Source organism: Mustela nivalis, assembly GCF_964662115.1.
Source record: "Mustela nivalis genome assembly, chromosome: 12".
Taxonomy (NCBI): Eukaryota; Metazoa; Chordata; class Mammalia; order Carnivora; family Mustelidae; genus Mustela; species Mustela nivalis.
The window spans coordinates 76,271,733-76,292,454 of NC_139031.1; the positions used below are offsets into that span (position 1 = coordinate 76,271,733).

The 20,722-nt window shown below is 33.9% G+C and overlaps 1 protein-coding gene across 3 annotated transcripts in view; it reads left to right on the forward strand.

Moving 5' to 3' along the window:
- The window catches only part of SEMA3A (semaphorin 3A), a 310,401-nt gene that overhangs the window by 145,549 nt on the left and 144,130 nt on the right, over positions 1 to 20,722 (forward strand). For all 3 annotated transcript variants that reach the window (XM_082692542.1, XM_082692543.1, XM_082692544.1), the window contains 2 exons: positions 14,979 to 15,136; positions 20,513 to 20,575. In XM_082692542.1, the coding sequence (XP_082548668.1) occupies positions 14,979 to 15,136; positions 20,513 to 20,575 (221 nt within the window). The remainder of the gene's footprint in view (positions 1 to 14,978; positions 15,137 to 20,512; positions 20,576 to 20,722) is intronic.

The window sequence follows — 20,722 nt, forward strand, 5'->3', positions numbered from 1 at the left end:
CCAGTTGCCCTCGTTCACTGGGCCAGCTCTGGAAAGACTCCTCACTCTCACCAAGACAGATGGACACACTCTGAGTCCCAAGGCCTGAATATATCAGAGTAATGATGTACCTGTGTGTTTATATCTGATACATGCTACAATATATACAATGGCTGTACAATAATACTGTTTTACAAGAAAGACTTGGCCCAAAATGTACAGACTCTGATATATTTTAAAACCAGAAAGAAAGACAAAGGAAAAAAAAAAAGAGAGAGAGAGAGACAGAACTCTTTTAAAACTTAAAACATAGAGTGACTTATGTTTTAGTTTTCAATTCTAGGCATATGATTGCGGTTGTAGGAAACTATCCAATATTTTTATTCAGACAATGCCTATTAATCAGTTTTAGCTGAATTAGATACTAAATATTTGTCACACCAATTTTATACCTTTCTTAGTTTTTATTTATTTATTTATTTATTTTTACCTTATATAGTTTTTCTTTAGTTTGGAAAATTATATTAAAAATAAGGGGCGCCTGGGTGGCTCAGTGAGTTAAGCCTCTGCCTTCTGCTCAGGTCATGAACTCGGGGTCCTGGGATGGAGCCCTCCATCTGACTCCCTGCGCAGTGGGGAGCCTGCCCCCCCCCCACCACCTGCCTCTCTGCCTACTTGTGGTCTCTGTCTGTCAAATAAATAAATAAAATCTTTTTAAAAAATTTTAAAAAGTTAAAATCATACTAAGGAATCTACCAAAACCATGTAGCATCATTATTACAACACTGTTACCTGCCAAAAATACAAAAAATTGAAGACAACAGTAGAGCACAAAGAAATTGGTCTGCATTTATTTTTCAGAATAATTAGCCTAGAGAATGTCTATCATTTAAAAACTCCCACCAAACTATTTTCACCATTTAACAGCCCAGTATTTATTAGTAAGTCATATTTATAGTAATCAAAGTCTGCCATTAATATGATAATATCTCTCTAAATATTTCTTGAAAATAGGAGTGCTTTTATATAAAAAGACTCTATATCATATGAGGTTGAGAAACATTGAATTTAATAAAGTTTCCTTAGGGAAATTTCCTCACAGCAAGATTTCCAAAAGGCTTTAAGGTGTTAATTTGAAGTCTAGTGTAATGAGAAATGCAGTATTCTCTCAAACTCAACTTCTCATGAAATTCTTTATTCCATGGAGCATCAAAGCAAATTAGTGTTTTATGGAACACATCAGTGTTCATTCATTCATTAATATGTGTGTTTGCTTTCATTTGGTAAATAAATAGCTTTACCAGTTTTTAGTATCCTAGATAATGGCATATAAATGTCACAGGAAATTTTTCTAGTATTTGTTTGGGATATTCAAGATATACCCAAATTTCTGTTTACCAACGATAAGAAATACTGTTAGAAGGTAGGGAGAAAGTAAAAGGCTGCATAATTAAAATTAAATTTCACTAAAGTAAATTTTGAACCTCAAGTAGTATATGTACATTAAAGGGGAAGTTCATGGTAGTATTGTTTAATTAACAAAACAAAAATACATTTAATAAAAGATTGGCCATGAAAATAGTGTAAGGTCAAATACAAGAATTCATTTAAACATATGGATTAAAATGTGCACCTTTTCTTTTATGCATTTATCCCTTTGATAAGAAAAAATATTTTTTTATCCCTATTTTGTTGCCCTCACATGATTTTAAGGTAAGAGTTCTAAGGTCAGTGATAACTCTGCTGCAATGTATTATTAAATCAATGTGTGTATTTTTTCTGAATGTTACAAATCAACTACTGATAGTTCAAAAGCTCTCTCTTTCTTTGATGTCTACAAAGATGATAACCAACTGTATGTATGTGGATGAGGTGCTTTCCTGATAGACCGTCTTTTAACTGCATGTCTGTTGATAATTGGTACTTTTGCAATAAGAGCATTTTCAACTACCTGAATCAAGACTTTCATTGCAATATCATTTACTGGTTCCTGACAGCTAATGAAGTGGCAAAGCAGGGCTGATAAACTCCAGAGCCTATCAAGAGGGTTGAGTGTAACATTTTTTAGATTCTGATTTACTAAATGAGGTGGAAGTCATTAAGTTCATCAAACAAACTCAGCTATGAACTTTTAAACTAATTTCTTGAGTTTTTAAAGGAGAAGTAATTTTTTCCCTTTGAGTGATTAGAAATGATAGAACAATAGTTGTAATTAGGAAAGCTAGAATTTTTTTTTTGATTTTGTAATTCTAGTTTCTACCACTTTTTGAGTCTTATCAGTAGTGGCATTTAGCCTAACAAGACACAATTGCCTGTTTTAGATAATTGCCTTTAAAGAAAGTATAAAATTAAAATAAATATTTAAAATCTTGGAAATCTTATTAAAGAGGTACTGCCAGTTTGGGACATAGCAAAATACAAAGTCTGAGTTTTCAAAGCAAGTTTCATGAAGTGGAATTATGTAGGTTATTGTTTTCATAACAATTTAGTAATTTGGAGAGAATTTTTTAAAATAAATACCTATTTTTGAAGAAATGTTCCAATTTTAAAGATGAAAAATTATTTTCAATTGTTTAATCCAAAACTTAGCAATAACACTAATATTATAAATGATTGGTAGAGATAATCTCCTTTTAACTATTTACATGCCAAATAAAAAGTATCAGGAAAATGAAAGAATTTAGAAATTGGTGACCTTAGATAATGTTATATGATTCTTTCATACTCACACTGAACTGTAGTGACTAGAACATAATACCACAAACACTTTCTCTTCTCCTGACTAAAGGCAAGTTTTACCTCTATTATTCTCTATTCAAACTAATGGGAGAGTGTCATTTTAAATGTTTATTAAGTCAGAGATTAAAAGGAGATCATATTTCATTCTAAGCAATGTTTATTATTTATCATTTATTCTAATACTTTCATTAGTGTTTTGGCTTGGGTTTTTTTGTTGTTGATGTGAGAGGGAAACGATAACATTTTTGATTAAGGATAGAAGGAAGTTTAAGAAGAAATTAACTTGTGCTGCTTTCTTTGTGCATTCTAAAAGAGGTAAATCTAGTTCTGAATTAGATTTTTGTTCTTGTGGGGGTAAATGTCTGTGTCCTGCACTGGTCTAGAGAATATTTAGTGTCTGCTGTCCTGTTCAGCCCAGAGATGTGCTTGATTTTAATGGGCCCTGGGAAAGCAAGGATTTTCAACAAATATTCTGGATTCTTAGCTTCATCCTGGGCAATCAACTGAGTTGTCCTTAGGGCTCTTAAACCAAACCTGGCTCACATTATCTTTAATTTCAATCCCAGAACATGATCTAATCTTAGAATACACTTATAGCAGAATATGCTTGGAAAACAAAAATCGAACAATTTCAACTTGTCTTATTTCCTATTTAAGATAAAATTATTAAATTATTTTTTGTACCAAGTAGATTTTAGAACTAATACCATGAGGTTGTTTTGGCAAAAAAAGAAAGTATTTGGGCAAAGCAGATTATAGGAGAACTAAAATCTCCCAAATTATCTATATAATAATCCCATCTACTTCTTTGTTTTGTGTATGTCGAAAAATTATAAAATGTCAATGCATTCTTATGTGTGTACTTCATTAAACCATCTGAATTCCTTTGCTTAATTAATTCTGAAATGTGTCCACTCCAAAATTAAACACATTATTAGGGGAAACATATTTATAGTGTGTCATCATAAATAGGATATTATTGTTACTAAGATTGGAATGGCCTCAGAACACATTGTATGGTTTTATCTAAAGATCTTTTGAGTTCATTGGTTTTTCAACACCCTCTGCTCCCATCTCTGTTCCATCCCTCTACAGGGAAATCTGATTCAAATAAAATCCTTTTATGGGCAAGCCAGAAGCCTTCGTAATTAATCTATTCTAGTTAAAGGAGTGGGACATGCCTAGGTATGCTGTATGAATGCCCTCCCTGTTTACCTCACTCCTCCCCCCCATAAAGACAGTCAAATAAGCTTTCAGGTGAACAACTTCTACTTCTTTAATTGAAAAACTCAAATTGTTTGTGTTTGTAACACCCAAGCACCATGCAGTTTAGAGAATGAAGAGACTAGAGTGGTAAGGGGAGCAAGATAAATTATGGGTAATCTAACCCAGATGCACTTTTATATGCTCATAAACATGTCCCTTTTATCTACCTAATCAGAAATGCATCTGTTCATTCATTTGACAAACTTATAGTAAATACTTTTTGTTAACTAAATCTGTGGTTTCAGTAATTCCTACCACCATCCACACACCCCTGCTCCTCTGATTTGGTTACTTGATTGATCCTTGAGACTGTCTATATGATCTGGACTTCCTTTTGACCTTCTCTCTCTTCCAACTCTAAGAAATAGATTCTTATCTCCATCAAAAAGAGACACCTATGAACACTGAAATAAGTACATTCTCCAGAATATTCACACTTGAATGTATCAGTTTTTGTCCATGAATAAGGAAGGCTTCTTTCCTCCCATAAATATATCTTGGGGTCGAAATGATGGAAAAATACTGATGAAATACTCACTGTCTTTCTTAAGTAAAAACTCATTTGCTCAGCATTAGAAAAATTCAAATAAATCATTCTTAAACAGTTTAACACAATTCTTTTTTTTTTTTTAAGATTTTATTTACTTATTTGACACAGAGAGAGAGATCCCAAGTAGGCAGAGAGGCAGGCAAAGAGAAAGGGGGAGGCAGGCTCCCCGCTGAGCAGAGAGCCCGATGCGGGGCTCGATCCCAGGACCCTGGGATCATGACCTGAGCCGAAGGCAGAGGCTTTAACCCACTGAGCTGCCCAGGTGCCCCAGTTTAACACAATTCTTACAGTGAGCGTATATAACAGATAACAGGTAACAAGTTCATAGCTTTTGAATTCTCCATATGTGAATATTTTCCTCCGTTTTCTTACTGGAAAAAATAAAGTAAGCAATTTGTAAATGTCAGAAAACATTTGCTTCCTTATAGTTATGTGTAATACGATAGTTATTTGAAAAAGACCCTGAAATGTATGCTATGGTACCTATAAATAATTGACCAGGACTGCCTGAAAGAAATTAGATGTTCAATTGTATTAGGTAAGCCTCCTTTTTGTTCTCTTTATCTTTGCTAATGATAATACAATGCTTGCTTCTCATAGGCATTTAATGAACAGGGACTGGTAATAGAAACCTGCCTGTAGAGAAACCTTATAAATAATTAAGACATAAAGACAATCAAAAACAAAGTTTTAATCTCTGTATTACTTGCCTGTCACCCCATGCACTAAATTAAACCAGTGTGAATTATAAAAGAAGGATCTATACTTTAATTGGAAATTTTTAGTGACTAATCATCTTGCACAGAAATAAGTGATCAGTTGCAATGCATAGTTATATTTCACTTTTATTCATATTAAAACATTTAGTTGCTTTATGTAATACATTTAAATTCATTTTTATTTTTCCAAGGAGAAGTAAAGATTATAGATTATGTATGTATCATGCATTAGTTTTTTAAACATTGTTAGCAACTTTTATGTTTTGACTATATATTTTACAAAAACTAACCAAGGATCAGGCAGCAAAAAATTAGAAAAATTAAAGTCATAGTTTTTCTAGAAATTTATTAAGAAAGAACATTAAACTAAGAGCCAGAAGAATTTAATAGAAACCTGACCTCTGCAGCTGTTTATGCTTTTTGTAAATGGAAGTGATCAGACTTCAGACTCTAAAGATTTTTTAGATATCAAATTCAATAATTAATTAAGTGTATAGTTAACCATTTCTTCTACAGATAACACACATATGGCACTTTGCTAACTTTATATCTAAGAGGACTAAAGCACATATCCATGCAAATGAGTGACATCCAATTAAAACACTAGTGTATGTTGTGATCAGAGTGGATGGGACCTCAGAAGAGGGAGTAACACCTGCTAATTCTCAAGGCTTTCATTGGAGGTTTGGCCCCTAACTGTACCTTGAAGCATGAGAACAGTGAAAATAAAATGGAAGGAAGGAGGGGGCAGACCAGGTTTAGAGAAAAGTAAATTTGCCATTTCTGATAGAATTCTGGGAACTTATAGAGACAGGCATAAAATAAGATAGCAGAGGAAAATTAGGGACTATGCTTTTATCAGGGACCCTGGTCCAAGGTAACAGTGGTGGGTTCAGGCACCTTAAAAGTATGAAATATGCTCTGGTCACTTTGTATGGTCAAGCCTTGAAGAATATATTGAAGTTGAGAGAAACTGAGATAGGGAACCAGTTAAGCTATTGCAATTGCAGTAGTTTTTGTGTTTAATAGTACTAGTTAAACAAAAGTCTGAAAACTTGGTTCATATGGTTGTTGTATGTAAAATGACCATAATTGTACTTAGCATAAAGAATCTTAAAAATCAGCCTGTTTATTATAATTTTATAACCAGGTTGTAAGTAATTTAAGGTTTAGATGGCATAATTTTATTAGTCATTTGAATGGAACATGTAACTAATTAGAAAAGCTAGAATATAATCTGAATGCACTATGTAGTGCTACATTTGCTTTTTTTAATAGATGCTTATTATATACTTTACCTGAGTTTTTGTTGAGATGTTTGTTGTTATTTACTTTACCTGAGTTTCATTTACCTTAGTTTTGTTTACTTTACCTGAGTTTTGTTATTATTTACTTTACCTGAGTTTTGTTATTATTTACTTTACCTGAGTTTTTTTTTAAATAGTTAAGCTGTTTTAAATAATATTTATTGATACTCTGGTTTCTCTTCAGATCGCATAAATCTTTCGCCTTTTAAATAATATTTATTGAGATACTTGTTTCTATGTAAGAGTAATAGGTATATGCCAGGAAAATGTTCCAGAACTAGAAAAACAAAAATAAATAACAGCATATTTTAACTCTAGAAAGGGAGCTTAAGAGATGAAGCAGCTATTAATCTACGTTTGTATATGGCACTGTGTTTTACAAAGGAAACATAGTACACTGTCCTTAAAAGTTTGGGAGAGCCTTGACCTAGATCCTCAAAGGTGAGTAGATTCTCCTGTGCACATGAGGATGAAAATTTGAGAGCACTGGGAGAAAAGAGAGCCTCTAGGCTATGGTAACTATAGATAGAATACCCTTGAGTTAATTGAAGATAATCCTTCTTGTGTATGTGGTTAGAAGTATACCTTGAATACAGGTTTTAGTTGTGATGATGATGACGGTGGTGGTAGTGGTGATGTCACCTTTGTACTTTAGCTGTACTTTCTCTCTTTATGGACATTTTCCAATAACTTAATAGCTGTATAGATTCCTAGAGTTTAGTTCAGTAATAAAGTATTTGAGGATGAAAATTTTATGATTTGTTAACTATTTGGTTACTAACTCTGTACTACCTAAATATATGAAGGTATGTGATAGATTTTAGCATTCTATCTGAAAATGTTTCATGCTTTTACTATATTGGGTATATTCTCTTAAAAATGTATGGTTTGAGGGGCGCCTGGGTGGCTCAGTGGGTTAAGCCGCTGCCTTCGGCTCAGGTCATGATCTCAGGGTCCTAGGATCGAGTCCCACATCGGGCTCTCTGCTCAGCAGGGGGCCTGCTTCCCCCTCTCTCTCTGTGATCTCTTCCCTTCCTCTCTCCTACTGTGATCTCTGTCAAATAAATAAATAAAATCTTTAAAAAAAAATGTATGGTTTGATATTTCTCCCTCTTCATTTAAGATGGATATGTTTCTCTATTTTATTATTTTCTTTTCCACTTTTTCCCGTGAGATTCAAAGGAAAGGGATAGAGTAAAAGTGCCTTTTTTCTCAACAAGATTTTTCTGGAGGTAGTGCTAATATGGTTTATTGGGCTAAACCTATAGAGGGAGTTCTGTTAGAAGATGATTATAATAATCAAAGGAATTATGAATTGAGTTATGACAATGACTGAGGATGTAAGCAAAAGAAAATACACAATAAATTATTACAGGTTTATACAAAATTGAGGTAATAGAATGAATCTGTGGATGATGAAGAGGTTCTGGTCCATGATCATTTGGGTCAATGATACCTGCAACCAGTTTTAAAACATACAGAAAGGTGATGATATCAGTAATGGAAAGAAGAAAAGGGAGTGAGTTCTGTCCAAGTCACAACTCTCAGGTATCTGTGCACTATATGAATAGAGGTTTCTGATAAACCTTTGTGTGGCCTTCAGAGGGAAATCTGTCTTGGAAGATAGACATTTAAGACATGTAAAATACTACTAGTGACAAAAGAAACACTTGTAGAAAAGATTACCCATGGAGTTACTACTGTGTATAATAGTTAAACTACAGAGCATTTAAAATAATATAAAGATTTAAGACATAGAATAGGGTAAGAGCAAAAGAACCTGGTGTCCTGGTGTCAGATGGGAGTGGGTATCTTGACTTCATACCACACTAGTTCTGTGACCTAGGATATTCCCAAAATCTATCTGAGTAACTTTTCTCATGAGAAAAAATGGGAATGAAAACTGTTACCTCACAGCATTGTTGTTGTGGGAGACTAATGAATATACCTAGAAATCGTTCAGCAGCTTTTGATATGGAATGCTCTTCCACATCTCATTCAACTGGTCAAGGGCTTACAAAGTCTTACACATTTTTTTAGGGCCAGGTTTAATTGTCAGGCACTTTCTCCAAGGGTTATCTACTTTTCCTGGATGCATTAATTTTTCCCTTCTGTTAAATTTCTTAGCTCTCATTATTCTCATTTTTGTTCATTTAGTTTTTGCTTCTCTGAGGGCATTTGTTGCACTTCCATCAAGGTTTTATTAATCTTTATATTCCACATAGTTGTTAGCCAATGCCCATGTGTAACACATATGTAAGGACTGGGTAGATGTTGAATTAGATTAGACAATGAGGAAGTAACTCTCCACACATATTTTTCACATTGTAAAAAGAATGAAAAATAGAAAAAGAGATTAATATTGCAGGTAGGCCTGCTATTGATGTTTTACAAGCATATTGAAGAAAACTATATTTGAGGAAAAATATACTGTCCTTCCCTGACAGTGTGGTTTATTGTGTGGCATCTAGCAGCATAGAAGCTGGGCTTGAGCTGGTAATGGACCTTCACTTTTCTGAAACACAAGTATGGGCACTTTATCCCTTGATCTGGGAGTCTGTCCAAGTCAAGAAGCTGATTATTCACATCATCTACAAATAAGAAGCATCTGTCAGAGGAGTGTCCTGGCATAAATTCAATGTTTGGGAGACGTTAGAGATCAGACTATTAGCAAATAAAAAGAAAAGAGTTGGAAGAACTTTGAGAAATGTTCTAGGCAAAGGTGGTGGGATTGTGTTTATATAGAGTGTTGTGTGGCCTCTGGCATGGTCTGAGAAAGTAGTAAGATAAAAGTTACTCTCACGTCAGGATGTTTACATGTGGTACTTATTTTGAGTGTTTACTGATACTGAAATTGGAAGATAGACTTTTCCAGGCCCCTGGGTGGCTCATTGGGTTAAGCCTCTGCCTTTGGCTCAGGTCATGATTTCAGGGTCCTTGGATCGGCCCAGCATTGGGCTGTCTGCTCGGCAAGGAGCCTGCTTCCCCCCCTCTCTGCCTGCTGCTCTGTCTACTTGTGATCTCTCTCTGTCAAGGAAATAAATCAAATCCTTAAAAAAAAATAGAGGAAGAAGATAGACTTTTCTAAGTATATTTGAATAATACCTACCAAACTTTGTTAATTGAGAAAATATACTCAGCATCACTAAAGAAATAAAAGCATGTAGACATCCATGAATATTGACTCTATCTATGTAATAGCAAGATGCACTGGCTAGAAATGCTAGAAACAGAGTTCATCATTGACAGTGTATCTTAGAGGAGTAGTTGCCAAATAGAAGTCTGTGGAAAGCTATTACCCTTCTCTGTGATAATTTTAAAATCAAGTCCTTGGAGGGGCGCCTGGGTGGCTCAGTCAGTTGAGCATCCAACTTTTGATTTCTGCTCAGGTCATGATCTCGGGGTCCCTGGGATTGAGTGAGCCCTGCCTCTGGCTCCCTCGGCAGGGAGTCTGCTTCTCTTTCTCTTCCTGGTTGCACACTCTCTCTCTCTTAAATAAAAAAATAAATCTTTAAAAAAGTAAAATAGAAGAAATCTTGAAATAAAAATAAAGTAGTAAAAATAAGGTAAATTTTCTACAATATAAATTAATTCATATCTAAGAATTATCTTTTGTGTGTGCGTGTGTTTTCTTCCTTCTCTTTTTATTGCTTTAATAAAGTGCCTCCTTTTTTGTATGAAATGATATGTCAATAGTACTTGTTTCTCTTATTTTTATAATGAAACAAAAAGTGACCAACTTTTATTTTAGCTCCTATTTTGCTTTGGAGATATTTTTGGTTTATGAAATTTAGGAAGCACTAAAATGTGGGATCCAAAACTTTGGACTTTAATGAACTTTCCAATATTTACAAATATCTGGATGTAGTCCTCATTTAGTCAAAATATTTGACTTCATATAGATCCAGCTTTGACTTCTTTAAATGGGATCTTTGACTGTTCTATGAAAGGACAAAGTTCAAGTCATGGACAAAGGGCATAAGTCTAAAGCCATGAATGAATACAGGCAATTAATTTGAATCCAGAAACTGGTAGGGTCCTATTACCATTCACGCTATAAAATTTAGAAGAAGGGTAAGAAAAAGGAGAAAGAGAGAGAGAGAGAATGAGAAATGGAAGTCAGAAATATGAAGAACAGTGTGATTATTGTTTGGATTTGAAGGTCAGGCAGTTCTTATACTATAAAAACGTCTAACTCTGGGCGGTCTTGCATTCTAGATATTTATTGATTTTATTGCCTTTTGAGAATCTGACCCAGTTTTTGTAATATAATCATCTGTAGAAATCTATTTTTATCCTAAAGATAATCAGTCTGCAGGAACATTCCAGCTTTATTATGTAGAGATAAGTAGTCATGTATGATTTTGATATAAATTCTCCCATCTTTTTTCTTTTATGTATTAAAATAAACATTTAGGAAGAGCATCAGTTCATAAAATAATTTTTCAAATTCTTAAATAATGTACTTATAGTGCATTAAAACACTAACTTTTTTTTCCCTTCAAACGTGGCTACATTAGAGACTATGATGAATTCAGAAAAAAAGATCTGAAAATTTATAAATAAATAATTAGAATGAGAATTAGAATTGACTCATTAGGGAAGATCATGGTTCTTTTTCCCTAATTAGTTGGTGGGACACCTTCTTTTCTCAGTTATAAAGAAATATAAAATCCCTGGTAGGGAGGTACTATGAGGGTCTCAAAAAGACTCTTTTCTCAGTTATAAAGAGATAAAATTCCTCATAGGTAGAAATTGGATTTAAAAGGAATAATTAAGCAAAATCAAGTATATTTGAAAGTGATAGAAAACACAGCTGCTAACCCATACTTCAGGAGAATACTGCCTTTGTGTTTAATGAAATGATCTGGCAGTAACATTTTTTTTAAGGTGTTGTTTGTTTCCATTGTGATGTCATACAGAAACCATTACAGATTTCTCTAAGTTGTCTGTATCGAGGAACCAGTGATTCTTGCCGCACAAATTTACAAAATTTGACCTGTAACATATTTTTCAATTGGGTGAATATTTTCCTTGTTTGGAATTACAATACAGATATGCATTACATTTATTATTTAAAATTTAGGTTACAGGGGCACCTGGGTGGCTCAGTGGGTTAAGCCTCTGCCTTCAGCTCAGGTCATGCTCTCAGGGTCTTAGGATCAAGCCCCACATTGGAGCCTGCTTCTCCCTCTCTTTTTGCCTGCCTCTTCGCCTACTTGTGATCTCTCTGTGTAATAAATAAATAAAATATTAAAAAAATTAAAAATAATAAAATTTAGGTTACAGAAGTTGGCAAACAAAAAGAATATTTCGCGGGGTGCCTGGGTGGCTCAGTGGGTTAAAGCCGCTGCCTTCGGCTCAGGTCATGATCCCAGGGTCCTGGGATCGAGCCCCGCATCGGGCTGTCTGCTCTGCAGGGAGCCTGCTTCCTCTCCTCCTCTCTCTCTGCCTGCTCTCTGCCTACTTGTGATCTCTGTCTGTCAAATAAATAAATAAAATCTTTAAAAAAAAAAAAAAAGAATATTTCGCTGTTCTTAAAACAGCATTTATATTTAATATTAATATAAACCAAAGAACATATTGCTCTTCTTATTTATCCCTTCACCAGGCAAAATTGTAGTGTTAGCAAGTTAGCATATTTGGTAGAATAGTAATTTTTCAGTACGTTCCATCTGAACCTTAGTTTCCTACTTCTAGTCAAGAATGTTGAGCATATTAATGTTTTACCTCTACTTATTCTCACAGATGATAATGTGCTCAACTATGTAAACAATTGTTCTAGGTATTTTACATGAATTATCTAACTTCACCTTCATAATAACTCTTAGAAGATGTATTATTAACCCCCCTTTTCCAAAAACTGAGGCCCAGGTAGCATCAGGAGTTCATCCTAGTTTGCATAGCTAGTAAGTACAGTGTTCTAACCTATACCTAGGTGACTCCATGTTCTGTAGATATAGTAGTTGTCTTCCTATAACTATTTCCACTTGATGCTTAGAGCTCCCTTATGTAGTTTCTACATGTTTCCAATTAAAATCCACCTTTGTGTCTTTTAAGGAATCCTCCTGTTGCTTAATAGTTATATAAATGTCTTGGTTTAGACCCAGCTGACTTTTTTTTTCAGTTTGCCTAACTCCCTATGTATTTGATTTCTCTTGTATTAGGGTAGAATTATTATAGATTTTAGAATTGGAGGGAGTGTTGAAGGGTATCTTCTCTATTTGATAATTAGTAGCTTCTTGAACAGCTATTCAGTCAGTCAGTGAACATGAACATAACGTAGCCCCTGCTTCTCATAGTGGTCCTTTCTGTCCTTATACAGCTCAGGGTATGTGAAATTTCAGTCTTATATTGATCTCTGTAGCATTGATTATTTGCAGTTATTGGGACACTGGCGAGGGGCTGAGATTTAAATTCAGATATCATGTAGTGAATTCTGTTTTTTCTCTTTGAAGACTAACTAGCTCTCATTTATTTCAGATATAACTCATGAATATGAAATTCTTACTCCATCTCTTCTTCCTTCCTTCCTTTTTTTTTTTTTTGGTTGGGTGTTAGGGAAGGATAAGGCTAATCTGATAATTTACTGTTTTTCATGAGTGAATTAGAAAATCATCTTTTAATAATTTGTTAATTCTTGTATTTTTTTTTATGTATTAGGTAGATGGATAGATAAATCAATAGATAGAAATGGACATTCAATTTAATATTTACTGACTGGTAATAAGGAAAAGAAATCATGTGAGTTGTGAATAGTGAGCTATTAATTCTGTATTTCCTGATGCGAGGGAATGTTAATTCTGGCAAATAAGTCATTTATATGAGTGATTGACAGTGTGATAGAAGCAATCAGTAATGTAAGCAAACATTATAAAGAAATTATTTCTGTGAGAATTTCTTGGAGCATGCATTTGAACTAGCTCTTAAGAATCAATACTTTTTTAAGATGGTGTATCATTGTAGATGTCAGAAACAATGGAAGCCAAGGCTAAAATGTGGCAAATGCAGAGCACATTTTCCTATAGGATGCAAGACATGAGGGAGGAATATTGGGTTAGGGTCTAGATTCAAATGGTAGTGGCCTGGCTAAGTTAAGGAGTTTGAAATGCTGTTTCTACTGAAATAGCATTTTTGGTAATACGGAGAAGGCAGTAGGAGAAATCAATAAAGAAGGGAAATTTGTCAAAGGGTTAATGACCTGGGGTCAGGGCTGGGACAGAGGAAGGGTCAGCATTGCTGCTTCCTGTCCTTGGAAAACACTTTCTACATTTTGTGGATGTTGATGAAAAGGTTCTACTATTTGTGCATTGGAAAAATCTGAATCATTGATTCAGGACACAGTTTTGGAGAATCCTCAAATTTCTATCCCATGGAAGAGGGTTTGTGGTAGCATATATACATAAACTTTTTTGAAGCCAATAGTTAAAGAAAGCCTCTTCGGTGATTCTCAACAACTGCCTTTCTAAAGCAAAAGTGGATTTACAATTAACATTATTATTATTTTTTAAAAAATCTTTTTCTCACTTATGTATAGGTCTGAAAGTTCAACATTTGCCCCTTTATAGCTAAAACAAATAAAAGAATGATAACAAGCTGAAAAATTTGAAGTCAGATAGTAAAATTCATGTAACTTATGTTTTCATAAAAACCTAATTTGGTTTCTCTTTATATGTCAGTTACAAAATATTTCAAAAGACTTAGATGGTAGAATTAATGGGTTTCATGGTCAAAAAGACATGTAGAAATTCGTAACTGTAAGGAAGCCCTACGGGTGCCTAGGTGGCTCAGTCCATTAAACCTCTGTCTTCTGCTCGGTCATGATCCCAGAGTCCTGGGATTGAGCCCCAAATTGGGCTCCCTGCTCAGCAGGGAGTCTCCTTTTCCCTCTCTCTCGACTTCTCACCCTGCTCATGCTCTCTCTATATATATCTCAAATGAATTAAAAAAAAAAAAAAAGGCTCAAACAACTAGGAGTTTAAAATGTTTCCCCCATACTACCTCTGCTCTTTTGGCCCCTATGCTTATCCTTCTAGATAGCGACTTGGAACAGATGAAACCCCTTAAAAAAGTCTTTGTAAAATTAAAGACATTTTGGATACAATGCTGAGCATTTCTTTCTATCATTGCATGCAGAGAGATTCCATTAGATTAGTTGTGTGATGAGGTATTTGTGTCCCTTTCTTTTGAAGGAATGTGTGGTCTTGAGTATGAAATGAGCAATCTAATGGGTGGGATTTCCATTTCAATGAAGTGTTAAAAAAAAAAAAGACTCCTGTATATTTCTTAGTACCATCAATAAGAACAACCACTGATTGGTAAATACAGCAGGCAGTAGTTAGATTGCCATGTACCAATAGCCCATGCTCATGTAGGACCTCACATTAACACCCAATGTCTTGCTTTGTTACCTTGCAGAAATGTTGGAATCCAACAATGTGATCACTTTCAATGGCTTGGCCAACAGCTCCAGTTATCATACCTTCCTTTTGGATGAGGAACGGAGTAGGCTGTATGTTGGAGCAAAGGATCACATATTTTCATTCAACCTGGTTAATATCAAGGATTTTCAAAAGGTATCTTTATTCTAATATATACACTGTAGTTCTTTTAAAACATCTCAACCTATTTAACAGTTAATTCTCTAGCTATTTAACAGGGTGACAACTGGAAAAATTGTTAAAATTATTATTTTATCTTTTCAGATGCAAGTAAAAGTAATGCACTGATTTGTTTATCACAAATCAATTGATGCAGTAAACCATAAAAATCATCAAGGAAGAAACTGTAGTATTTTCAATGATCATTATAACTTCAGCTTGTCTTTCCATATTTATATAATTTTTGCTGCATAAAATTAAGTATCTGAATCATTATAGACATATAATTAATGTCATGTGTGAAATGATGTATATATATGTATGTATAAATTTATACATCTCTTGGGGAGGGGGGCGCCTGTGTTGCTCAGTGGGTTAACCTCTGCCTTTGGCTCAGATCATGATCTCAGGATCCTAGGATCAAGCCCTGCATGGGGCTCTCTGCCACCAGGGAGCCTGGTTCCCCCTCTCTGCCTGCCTCTCTGCCTGCTAGTGATCTCTCTCTCTCTCTGTCAAATAAAATAAAATAATAATATTTAAGAAAAAAATATTTAAACATCTCTCTGTAGTACCAACAAATGCAGAGTTTACCAGTCATCGTACACATGCCTAATCCGGTGTGTCACCTATTTTTGTAAAACGTTTTTTGGAACAGAGACACTGTCAGCCATTTACATACTGTCTATGTTTGCTTTCATTCAACAATGGCAGAATTGAATAGTTCTGATAGAGATCATCTGGCTCACAGAGCCTTAAATATTTACTATCTGGCCTTTTACACACATAGTTTGCCAAACCCTCATCTAGAAGATCAGTTCTTCATGTGAAGTTTTTACAAATGTGGTCATTTAGACACCAGAAGTCTATTGGCTTTATCCTTATTCTTTATAGTGTTTCTGGCTTATTTAATTAATAACTTATATACAGTTCAGAAAATAAAAATAGATTGAAAAGTTAGTGGAAATTATGCTGAGTCCATCTGCTATGCTCAAAGTCAGTCATTTTTTCACAGTTAGTATTTCTAGTCATAATTCTCTGAGGGACAAAGATCTTTTATGCGGTAGCTTTTGTAAGATTGCTAGTATAACATATTTTTTAGAGTACATTCATGTCAGTTTTTATGTATGTTAGTTTTGCTTCTTAACATTTAGGGCTTTAGGGTGGTGTTCCTTAACTTCTGATAAACTTTAACGGATCGGACAATAAATTTTTAAAAGTAACTGAATTCTATAAAAGCTTTTGCTCTGGTTGGAGAATATTGCTTTAAGGATCAAATGAAGATAAAATTTAAAACTGATTGTTATCTCTAATAGAGTATACCACTGAAGCTAAGGCTTTTACTTTCTTATTACTCAAACACTAAAATTCTGACTGTGCATAAAGATTTAAGTCATTATATATATCATATAAAACAGCGATGCTCCTTACTGATATACTTTGGGATTAATATATGGCATTTAAAAATCACCTTTGATATTCTTTTTTCTGATTTTTCAATCTACTTGATTTCTAAGTCCTCTCAGATCATAGCCATATCGCTAAGGTTATCTGTTGCCTAAGAAAACTGATTATCCGTTTAATTTTCCTTAAATGACAAAAGTATTTACCTTGGAGTCCTTTGTAAACATCATAAAATAAGCAGGTTTTGTTGTTTAGTGAAAAGAAGTCATCCTTTTTATGTAATGAATGAAAATTCTAAGAAGATTAAGAAAAATTTTATATCTTAATAATTATATCAGTTTATATTTCAGTGTTTATAACACTTTTATCATTTTATAAAATTCATGTATGTGAATAAAAATAAATGTGCATGTATCTGTAGATAATATGTGAGTACATAATACCTCGGAATATATATTTAATGTTTACCATTCTTCTCTAAATAATAAAATAATAAAGATTTTTAATTTAAATAGTATGTTCTAGAATTGAAAAGACCTAATTTTCATAGGAGACAACCTACTGTTTTATAGATGAGGAAAATCCCAGAGCTATTTGTATGTCTGGGATATAACCACAGTATCTTCTACCAACTAGACTTGTAATAAATATATACTGAAGTACTGAATTAATTAAAATTAGGTGACTTACCCAATGGCATAGTATTGTTATAGCTCCTGCTCTTAAGGTTAAAATCATTATTCTAATGGAAGACATATTTCTAATCCTAAAGCATCTCATTCCAAACTTATTATTTAATTATATCACACTGTCTGTAGAGCAAATGCAGTTTACTTAAGAATTCACATATATTTGTCTATTCATATTCTTCTTAACCTATGTATAATGCTATTCAACATTTTCTGAAGCTTCTACTCTTGTGATAAACTTTATAGGGGTCATTTTAGGATATCATAAATAATTCTTGAGGGACTTGTAATATTAAAGATAAGATAATGAACATATAAGTGCATAGTAGGGCAATCCTTGGTAGAGACAACATATTCTCAGATTGGGAAGGACCATGAAAAGATTCTAGGCCTTGATAAAAGGGTACTATTTCTTTAAGGCTTAAATGCTTCCTTACTAAATAATGACTAAGAGGGGCTGTCATGAATAGAAGCATGAGGAAAGGAAAGTATAATATAGATCATGAAGCCCTTTCAATATGAGAATAAGAAAGTTTGTCATTGTTAGTTAACTGAGAAATTTTTGAGCAAAGAAGACAAAATATCACAGGTTAGCAAATGTAACTGAAAAGTTAGGAATTATTCTTTGTGGAAATTATTACTGTTAGAAATGACAAATACATATATTTTATATAAAATAAGTATATTTATTTATTTATTCCACTGACTTACAGTTATCCTCACTAAATTGCTTTCCAAAGTAGAATTTTTTTAAATATATTTTTTAAAGATTTTATTTATTTATTTGACAGACAGAGATCACAAGTAGGCAGAGAGGCAGGCAGAGAGAAAGGAAGGGAGGCAGGCTCTCTGCTCAGCAGAGTCCGATGCGGGGCTCAATCCCACCCTGGGATCATGACCTGAGCTGAAGGCAGAGGCTTTAACCCACTAAGCCACCCAGGCCCCCAAAGTAGAATTTTATATGCTGAATTTGTTTTACTCATGCCAGATTTTTTTTTTTTTTTAGATTTTATTTATTTATTTGACAGACAGAGATCACAAGTAGGCAGAGAGGCAGGCAAAGAGAGAGGAGGAAGCAGGCTCGCTGCCAAGCAGAGAGCTTGATGTGGGGCTCCATCCCAGGACCCTGAGATCATGACCTGAGCTGAAGGCAGAGGCTTTAACCCACTGAGCCACCCAGGCGACCCTCATGCCGGATTTTTAAGCTTTATTTATTTATATATTTTTACTCTGGAACTCTAGAAAGTTGAGAGTTCATATTCCTTTAAGTATGAAAGAATTAATCATAATGTTACCAAAATTATTTTCATTAACATTTGAAATAAGAGAGAAATGATAAAATGAGGCCCATGCTTCTCAACACCAACAGTCCAAGAGCTAAAAATCATTAGAAAAAAAACTTGTCTGTTTTAATTAAAAATTACATGTTTTAATGATCTGTAAGTTTTATGTAATGTAGCTGGCAAGCTTAATATGAAAGTCCATAAATCTTAGCCCTTCACTGTATTATTATTATTGTGTCTTTAATAAAAGTTATATTTTAGCCTCCCATTGTAAACTTTAAGAATAGATCACTTGAGTTTTCCACAGCCAACATAAAGATGGTGTTGTAGAACCTGTGGAACGAACTACCCAGCATTTGGCTATAGGAATTCAGAAGTCAGGGTAATGTGAATATTAAGGATATGCATTTACCATTGTTATATTGTTTTTTATTATGTGATTACTATATAAGAACTTTGTAGAACAGGTCAAATAATATTTTTAACTTACATACAAAGATATACATGAAAGGAAAAGCACATGAAAAAGAAAAGAATACATGAATTAAAAGCTTCAAATGATAAAAATGAATGCATACTCAAAAATTTCTAGGGTTTTTAAAATTGTGACATGGACCTGAAATGCATTTGTTATGCCATCATAGGTTATTTCAGTATGTTCTACATTCTTGCTTATAAATTTATTGTATTTTGTTTTTTGAGTATCTAGATTGAATATCACAGCCCTTATACAAGTTCATGACCATATATAATGAATTATCAAGAGGTTCCCAAATAAATGATGATCAGTCATTTTGAGCCTAAAAGCTATCTAGTAGACATAAATTATTGCCACAATGTTTGGATACTTTTTATATACTTTTTTTTTTTAAATTAACTCTTACCAGAGGACAAAGGCGAATTTTAAAAAAATTAAATTGTTCTGCCCCAATACAGATAGTAGTCATTTGAATCGACCTGGGGAACTGAAAAATTTTGTATTAAAATTTAGAGGAGGGTATTTACATTAATATAATGAGAATAATATACACACAGTCCTCTAAACTACCAAAAACGTCTTGTCTTAACTAGCACTGTCACTGTAGTCATAGAATATAGGAACCTTTCAAATTTAGCAAAAATGTTATCAAAGGATGAATGTGAAATATTAGGGATGAAGACACAAATGTTTTTTGGTTAGTGTAAGTTTTTCCCACAGTGGCGAAGCTTTTTGAGCTATTTGCTTCTTCATTTCCTTCTTTATCACCAGAAAGCATACAATGCTATTCTTACCCACTGTCCTGTCCAAAAAAAAAAGATTCCTTTCTAAGATGGGGTTTTCTAAACCCTCTTAGTGGCTCATTCTAGTGTGTCATACTGAGATTTGAATTAGAGAATAGGATGCAGAGTACCCAGTGTTTAAATTTCATGATCAGGGGTGCCTGGGTGGCTCGGTGGGTTAAAGCCTCTGCCTTCGGCTCAGGTCATGATCTCAGGGTCCTGGAATTGAGCCCAGAGTCCTGGAATCTGCTCAGCAGGGTATCTGCTTCCCCCTCTTTCTCTGCCTTCCTCTCTGCCTACTTGTGATCTCTTTCTCTCTGTTAAATTTCATGATCACTATTTCATGATAAAGACATTGATTTAGAAGAATGTAAGCCACATGTTATGTTTATTTTTACCTCTCTTCCCTAGATTTTCACATCCTCCCCATGTGCCTGAGAGTTGTCTTCTCTATACTACTTAGCTCTGTTGATACATAAATTCTGTGTTGCTCAACTTTCATATACAGCAAATTCTGATGGGTAGACAGATCTGGAATGATTTAAGTTCATACCAATTAACTGATGCCACTGCCAAATCTAAGCTGAAAAGTCCTTGTCACATAATGTTTTGTGGAACTTTCTTTATCTAAGTTGCCCCAACTTGGTGTAGCAGTCTGTAATATTGGATCACTTAGAGAACTTAACGTGGCATAAAGTTGTATTTTTCTCTGTCCTCAGATTGTGTGGCCAGTATCTTATACCAGAAGAGATGAATGCAAGTGGGCTGGCAAAGATATCCTGGTAAGTATCAGTCTACTAAATCATCTCAGTAATTGCATAAGTGATCTGTTACTCTATCATCACTTTTGTTCAGTATTATATTAAATAAACACCATAATTTACCTGTGTACTTAATCACTTTAGAAACAAAATATTTAATTTCAGATA